The sequence below is a fragment of the Emiliania huxleyi genome (genome assembly GCF_000372725.1).
Source record: "Emiliania huxleyi CCMP1516 unplaced genomic scaffold EMIHUscaffold_954, whole genome shotgun sequence".
Classification (NCBI taxonomy): Eukaryota; Haptophyta; order Isochrysidales; family Noelaerhabdaceae; genus Emiliania; species Emiliania huxleyi.
Genome location: NW_005194922.1, coordinates 1 through 7,720, shown reverse-complemented (window position 1 = coordinate 7,720; position 7,720 = coordinate 1). Strand labels below are relative to the sequence as shown.

Genomic DNA, 7,720 nt, shown 5'->3' with positions numbered 1-7,720 from the left:
AGCGCTTGGTGTGCGTCCGTTTTTCGTCACGGGTGCGCTAAATTTGCAGGTGGGACATAAAAGAGAGCGAGTACTTGGGCGAGTAGGCTGTGCGGTCAACGCTGCCGCGCGCGACTTTGCGCGCGAGGCGGCGCAGCTTGAGAACGGCGGTGGGCGAGAAGCCGCCGCCGAACGTCTCGTGGAGCAGCAGGCTGAAGTGTTGTTGCGCTTGACAAAGATCGCGTCGTGGTAGAAACCGCGATGCGCCTTGACGTAGCCGTGGCCGGTCTTGTGGGAGAAGGGTTTGTTTTGTTTTTGGAAGAGGTAGACGCCCGAAGGTGGGCGAAGGCTAGCACCGCACTTCGCTCCTTAAAATCCCTGTGTGGTGGCGGCGTGCCGTCCTCCCATCCGGCTTTTTCCTTGTTTTCTTTCTTTCCCGCAAACTTCTTTCTTTCTTCGCAGGCAGGTTTTGGGCATACATGCCGTCGTTGTCCTTTTTTCGGGGAACCTTTTTCCCCTCGTGTTGCGTGACTCTGTGCGATTTCGGGCCCGGGGTTGTGCGTTAACGTGAACAGAGTTCGCACACCGAGCAGCAGCAAGGCCCCGGTGTGCGCCAAGCACCGCCGCGGGGGGGCGTGTTAATCCAGGGCTCGCACCTCAACCTCCATAGACCAGCGCACAGCGCCATACTGTGCCGTACGAAAGTCTGTGCAGCTTGCGGAGATGACGATCCCGGCATGAGAAGGACTAACTGACGGATCCGCTCCTGACAGTCGCACGCGCCGCAGCGCGGCGCGTGCGACTGTCTTTGTTTGAAGTAAAAAGTCGAATCAGAGCGGCGTCGGCGTTGATCTCCGTTTTCCTCCCACGGACCGCCCGTCCGGCACCGCTCCGGGACGCACGCCGGCGAAGCACCATCAAGCTGCTGTACGGCCCCGGCATCGCCTCCCCTGGCTTAGCTAGAGTGAGAGATATTGTGCACATGGTTAGTCTCTACAATATATACACTGACACTTTACCTCCCACCCAGAGCTCGTCCCGGTCCGCCACGCACGGCCATCCTCGGCCTCCGGAGGGCCCCCGGCCGCGGCGCGGTGCGGCGGCGTCACAAATCCGACCACAGAGCACCGGGACGCGGTCGGGCGATCTGAGACCCAACTAGGCGTGCATTGCCCATCCAGGGCTATCACCAGGACCTATCAACTATCAACAGGCGCTGCGGCGCCGTGCTCAGGAGCTGCGCTTCACAGCTTTCGTACGGCAGCTGCGCTCTATATAATGTCGTCTCCGGCCTCGCTCGACCCGGACACCTACGCGACGGTGATCTCGAAGCTCTCTACCTCCGACGTGCTCGCGTGCGCGCAGGTGTGCACCAGGCTGCGCGAGCTGTGCGTGGCGTCGCTTCAGAGCTCGCACGCAGTCGAGGAGCGCGGCACCGGCATCACTGGCGGCGCTCTGCGGTGGCTCGCGCTGCGTCGGCTGCGCGGCGTCACGCGCATCGAACTCGTCGACTGCGGCGAGCTCACCAAGGCGAGCATCACCAGCGCGGTGGCGGGGTGCGACTCGCTGGCTTCCCTGTCCGCGCTCCGCGTCGGGCCTGGCTCGTGGGCGCTCGGGCACATCGAGAGGCTTCTCGCTGTGGCGCCGCCGAGCCTGGCGAGCGTGCGCCTCGACGTTCTGCTCGAGATGAAGAAGGACCTGCACGAGGGGTCGCACTTGCTCGCCGCCCTCGCCCGGCCGTCGCTTCGCGTCGAGAAGCTGACCCTCGTCTCGGACAACGTCTCGCGGGCCGCGGCCCCGAGCGATGCGAGCGGGGCTGAGGCCGCCACGGCCGCCCTGGCGGCGCTCGACGTCGGAAGCGACGGCGACGACGACGCGGCCGAGGAGGGCGCCGAGGGCGCGCCGTGTGCCCTCGGGCGGCTGTGCGCGGCCCTGCTGGCCGGCGGGGGCGTGGAGGAGCTCGACGCGTCGTCAGGGGCGCTCGACCTGCCCGGCGCCGCCTCGCGCCTCCTCGCGCCCCTCCTGACCGCGCGGGGCTGCCTCCTCCGCCGCCTCTCCGCCCGCCACCTCGACCGGCGCAGCGTGCGCACGCTCGCGCGCGCGCTGCGCTCGAACGGCTCGCTCGACTCCCTCAACCTCTCGTCGAACATGGTGTACGGCAGGGCCGCGTCGGACTTCGCGGCCGCCCTCGCCGGCCACGCCTCACTGACAGCCCTCGACCTCGACCACAATCCGCTCCTCGATGGGGGCGGCGCCGCCGTCGCCGCCGTGCTGCCCAGCACGCCGATCCGGTCGCTCTCGCTCTGCTTCACCGGCGTCGGCGACGCCGCTTGCGACGCCCTCGCCCTCGCGCTGGCGGGCGACTGCCGCTTGCGCTCCCTCCGCCTGAGCGGCAACCGGATCACCTCTTCCGGCGCAACCTCCCTCGCCGCCTCCCTCGGCAAGCTCGCCCACCTCGACCTGACTGCGAACGTTCGCCTCGACGGCGCCGCCACCGCCGCCCTCGCCATAGCGCTTCCCGCCTCCGCGCTCCGCTCGCTGCGGCTGTCGGGCTGCAACGTGGACAGGAAGGCGTGCAGTCGGCTCGCGGCGGCGCTCCCCCTCTCGCGCCTCGCCCGCCTCGACCTGAGCTCGAACCACTTCTCCGACGGCGGAAGCGACGAGCTCGCCTGGGTGCTCGGCGGGTGCGGCTCGCTCACGGCGCTCTCGCTCGCGGACTGCAACATTGGGGACGAGGGCGCCGACGAACTTCTCGAGGCGCTCGCCGACGCCGACGCGCCCCCCTCGGTCCGCAGCATCGACCTGCGCTGGAACAAGCTCGGGAGCACGCACCAGGGCGGGCGGGGCGTCAGCGGCGACCCGCGGGCGGACGCGAGCAGCCAGAAGCAAAGGACCGCCGCAGAGCGGCAAACCGAACACCTGGAGCACACGTGGCAGCAGGCCAAGGCGGCGGGCAAGCCGCAGAAGGTCTACGTGCCAAAGTGGCAGCGCGAGGCGCGCAAGGCCGCGGGCGGAGGCGGGGGCACGGGGCCGTCGGCCGTGGGCTGAGAGAGAAAGCGGATACAAAACCAGAACAGAAGCCACTCTCAGAACTTCACAAATTACTTCGTATGTTACAGTTCCGTAGGTGCCGGGGTGGTGTGGGAAGGCTACGTACCACCGAGACTGCAAGTAGCCCGAACCCAGGAGCTGTGTCCCATGCTCGGGGCTCATGGTTGTTGAAGCAGGGTCAGAATCCAGCAGCGCCTACGACAGTGCTGATTCGCACATCTCCGAATATTCCGAGGTGCACGAGTCGGACGTGGAAACAGCAGGAGCGGCAGCGCCGATGGCACAGCAGCTGGAAGAGGCGCTGACAATTTCCAGCTGCGATCCGACCGGGTCTACGAAGCTCGACGCAAACATCAACGAGACATTGTATTTTATGCAAGAATTCCAAACCGGCGGAAGTAAGGCGGAGGAGGCGGCTGAGGCGCCGGCTACTGCAGAGGAAGAGGCTGAGGGTCCGGCCACGCCGGCTGCTGCAGAGGAAGAGGCTGAGGCACCGGCCACGCCGGCTGCTGCAGAGGCAGAGGCACCGGCACGGGCTGCTGCCGCCCCGGCGGAGGGTCTCTCGAACGCCGAATTCCGCCGGTTCCTCCTCGCCCGCCCAAAGGGGCCACAGCCCGGCGAGCCGCCTGCACACGGCGAGTCGGCGGCGGCGAGTGTTTCCGGCTCGGAGCCGCCGCCCGCGCCGCTCCCGCCGCTCGAGTCGCCTCTCCGCGGGTATGCGCTCGACTCCTCCCACCTGCGCGCGGGCGGTGGCGTGAGTCGCCGGGCGGCGCTCAACCCTCTGGCGGACTGCTGGTCCCGCACGGACGCGCTGCCGAAGCTCTGCCTCCAGTTTGCAACCACCGGCCGGTGCGGCGTGCGGGGAGGGCAGTGCCGGTACTCGCACGCGGTGCAAGGCCAGCCGGAGGCCCTCCTCCACGCGGAGATCCGGCGGTCGGCCAACCGGCGCGGCGAGGCGGACGGGTGCGGCTGCGGCGACTTTGTGCCCCTCTCGCTCGGCAGAGCGGTGCTCAGCGCTCGCCCCCCGCCCGCGAGCGAGGAGGAGGAGGAGGCGGCGGTGGAGGAGGCCCTTTCGCTCGCGAGGCGGGCGCGCGAGGAGACGGGCGCACACAACCTCGAGGCGGCGCAGGCGAGCGCCGCGCTGCTGGCGCTGCTGGCGGAGCGGTACCAGCGGCCGGGCAGCGCCCCGCCCTCGCGGCGGCTGCGCAAGGGGCTGCTGCGGACCGCCGCGCTGCTGCACCGGGGAGGGCTAAAGTGCGACACGTGCGGGCGAGCCTTCGACGCCTGCTGCTTCTGGAGCCTGACTGCGCGGGTCGAGGTTGTGGCCGGCGGCCGGCGGCTGCTCTGCTGCGCGTCTTGCGCGAGGCGCGAGGGATTCTGGGACGTTGGCGATGGCGCGAGCAAGCTGTCGCGCGAGGCGCGCCTCTCTTGCTCCAGACCTGCCTCTCTCCCCACGCCTGCCCCTGCTCACACACACACACACACACACACACACACACACACACACACACACACACACACACACACACACACACACACACACACACACACACACGCACACACACACACACACACACACACACACACACTCCCTCTCTCGCGTGCAAGGCGTGCCACTTCTTCGCCGCCGGCGCGTGCCGCGAGGGAAGCCGCTGCCGCTTCGTTCATGTCGGCGCGCCGCCAAAGGCGCCGCTCGGCGCGTCCACCTACGAGCCGCGCCCGGGGCCGTCGCGCGTGAGCGTCGCGCGTGTGCCGCGCATGCGTTGCTCGCTCTCGCCGCACGGTGTGGCTGCGGTCCTGCCGGCGCAGCCGTGGGGCCTCGTCGTCTCGAGGGAAGGGTCCGCCCTGATTCGCCTCCCTGAGGGGTTGCTGCTCGCTGTGGACGGGGTCTGGTTCAGGGACGGAGCGCGGCTGGTCGAGTGGCTCTGCCAGGGCGGCGAGGAGGAGGTGCGGGTCGAGTACTACGCGCCGGAGGGAGCCTCTCAGCTTGCAGCAGCCTCCCTCTTCTCCTCGCAAGCTTCGCCGCCGGCCGCCTCCGCCTCCTCCGCCGCCTCCTCCCCGCCGGCAGGAGGCGGCTGGAACGCAGAGGCGGACATCGCCCGCCGCAAGCTTCTCTGCGCCTCCGCGCCTTCCCTCTGCACCTTCTCCGAGCCTCCCCCCGTAGGACCTCGCCCGCCGCAAGCAGGAGGTCTGCGGCGAGCTGCTCCGGAGCGCGACCTGCTGCCCGACTCACTCCCCCCTGCGCCGCTACGTCGAGCAAATGGTGCGGCGGGCCCGCGCCGTGTGCGACGGCGGCTGGGCGCCCCTCGTGCTTCGCCCCCTCGCGGCGCGGGCTGGCGTCAGTGGGCGGGGCCTCTCCGCTGCTGAGATGTGTTGACCCGCAGAGCCGGCTGGGTTCAGGCGCTCACCGCCGAGTGCGAGGCGGAGGCTGCGTCGCTCCAGCCGCCCGAGGGGGACGCAGCGCTGCGCCGGGCCATCGTCGAGCGACTCGAGGCGCACGCGCAGACCGTCGCGCCGGGGAGCAGGCTTCGCGTGTTTGGCTCCTCCAGCTGCGGGCTCAACGCGGCAGGCGCCGACCCGGACATGAAATCTCGGCTCATCTCGGCTCCATCTCGGCTCCATCTCGGCTCATCTCGGCTCCATCTCGGCTCCATCTCGGCTCCATCTCGGCTCCATCTCGGCTCCATCTCGGCTCCATCTCGGCTCCATCTCGGCTCCATCTCGGCTCCATCTCGGCTCCATCTCGGCTCCATCTCGGCTCCATCTCGGCTCCATCTCGGGTCATCTCGTGGCAGGCGCCGACCTGGACCTGACGCTCGAGACTCCGAGGGCGATGGGGCACACGGACAAGGCTCCGGCCCGAAGGGCGGGGGCGGGGGGGGCGCGGCTTCCTGCGGAGATCTCGCGGCCCTTGCTGCGCAGGTGCAGCTCGTCGACGGCTTGGCAAGGATCCTCGGCTCGCGCTCCGGCTGGGAGGGCGTCGAGGGCGTGGCGCGGGCGCGAGTCCCGATCGTCAAGTGCGTCGACTCCGACTCGCGCATCCCTGCGGACATCTCGATCGACAACCGCCGCGCGCGCGCCAAGACGGCGCTGCCCGCGTCGTACTCGCCGAGAGCCCGTTGCAGGGCATGTCCACGCCACGTCCTTGCCGTGCCGGCTAGGCGCTCCTCGCGTCGTACGCGCGGTGCGACCCGCGCGTGAGGACACTCCTCTTCGTGGTCAAGCGGTGGGCCGCCCGCAGGGCCATCAACGACCCGCGCGCGAGCTTCCCGAACAGCTACACCTGGTGCCAGCTGCTGATCGCCTACCTGCAGCTCTGCTCCCCGCCCGTCCTCCCCTCCCTCACCTCCCTCGCCGGCGGGGAATGGTCCGACGCCTGGTCGGCAGACCCGCTCCTCGTCCTGCCCGCCCTCGACGAAGGCGGAGACGGAGGCGGCGAGGGCGAGCCGGAGCGAGCGGCGCACGAGCTGAGGCGCGACCACGCCGCCGTCCTCGAGGCGGCGGCGGCGGTGGCGGCGGCGTCGCGCACCTCGCAGGACGTCGGCAGCCTGCTCTCCGGTTTCTTCCACTTCTGGGCGGACTGGCTCGGCGAAGGCGGCTCGGGCAGAGGCGGCGCGCTGGCGCAGTGGTGGGTGGTCTGCACGCGGATCGGCGCGCCGCTGCAGCAGGCGGACAAGGCGTGGCCCGAGGGGGCGGCGGGGAGGGAGTGGCACCTCTTCCCGATCGAGGACCCGGTCGACGAGGACCACGACCTCGGCCGCGTCCTCACGCCGCGCTCGCTCGCCGTGCTCAAGCAGGAGCTGAGCCGGGCGGCGCAGACGCTGGCCGAGGGCGGCACGCTCGAGCAGGTCCTGAGGGAGCACCAGTAGTATCTCGAGCTACGCTCGGCTGTACAGGTATAGACCGTACTCAGTCTTACATTTGTACGCGTTCGGTCGGGGCCAGCTGGCCAGGCGCCTGCGAGGCGGGCCAGCGGCAGTACGTGTTTTTTTTGCGGTGTCGGTGTGTTAGAGTCGTACACGTATCGCCGACGCCCGACGGTATCTAGGTACGTCTACGTACACACCTGTGTACAACTGGTAGTGAAGTCTCGCTCGCTCTTTCACACTCTCAGAGGGCGCCCATGGCAGCGCCGCACTCACACTCACGCGCACTCAGAGCTGCAGTGCTCCCCGAGCGCAGCCCCTTGGAGTGTGAAGGCTTCGTAGCCCTCCGGGGTCTACTAGTCGACTACTGAAGATCTGCAGGATTGGACACCTCTGTGTCTAACAAAGACTTAAGTCTATACACTACCGCGAGACCAGCCGCTCCTAGCGATCGCTGGCCCTCTCTAGAGATCGCGCGCTCATAGCAACCGAGGAAAGAGACCACATTCCATCGGGTCGCCCGCCTGCAGCCCGCCCGTGTACGGCGGGCTGATCTCCCACCGGCGGGGAGCAAAGCGCGCGTCGTCGCCCATCCAGCGTGTCGTGAGCACGCGGCGGCTCCTGCTCTCCGAGGCGTTGCCCACCGCGCCGTGCAGCGTCTTCCCGGAGAAGAGGACGCAATCGCCGGGCTGCAGCTGCCAGCCGAGCAGCTCGTGCTCGTGCGGCGCGTCTGCGATGGCGGGCATCGTGGGAAGCTCGTCGCTGCCGTCGTAGTTGCGCTGCGTCTCGAACTTGCGAGGCGCGCAGAAGCTCTACCTTGAATA

The 7,720-nt window shown here is 69.1% G+C and overlaps 2 protein-coding genes across 2 annotated transcripts; one reads left to right on the top strand and one right to left on the bottom strand.

Annotated features, from left to right (window-relative positions):
• Window positions 1–1,257: 1,257 nt before the first annotated feature.
• On the top strand, window positions 1,258–6,899 carry EMIHUDRAFT_121646 (hypothetical protein; the record flags this gene model as incomplete). The annotated part of the gene is made up of 6 exons (XM_005756683.1): window positions 1,258–3,018; window positions 3,266–4,348; window positions 4,639–4,977; window positions 5,195–5,293; window positions 5,953–6,171; window positions 6,255–6,899. The coding sequence occupies 6 exons, from the start codon at window positions 1,258–1,260 to the stop codon at window positions 6,897–6,899; spliced, it is 4,146 nt and encodes a 1,381-aa protein (XP_005756740.1).
• Window positions 6,900–7,375: 476 nt separating this feature from the next.
• On the bottom strand, window positions 7,376–7,708 carry EMIHUDRAFT_250601 (hypothetical protein; the record flags this gene model as incomplete). Its single annotated transcript, XM_005756682.1, has 1 exon — window positions 7,376–7,708. A coding segment is annotated over one exon (333 nt), but the record flags the coding sequence as incomplete, so codon positions are not given.
• Between the last annotated feature and the right edge of the window lie 12 nt (window positions 7,709–7,720).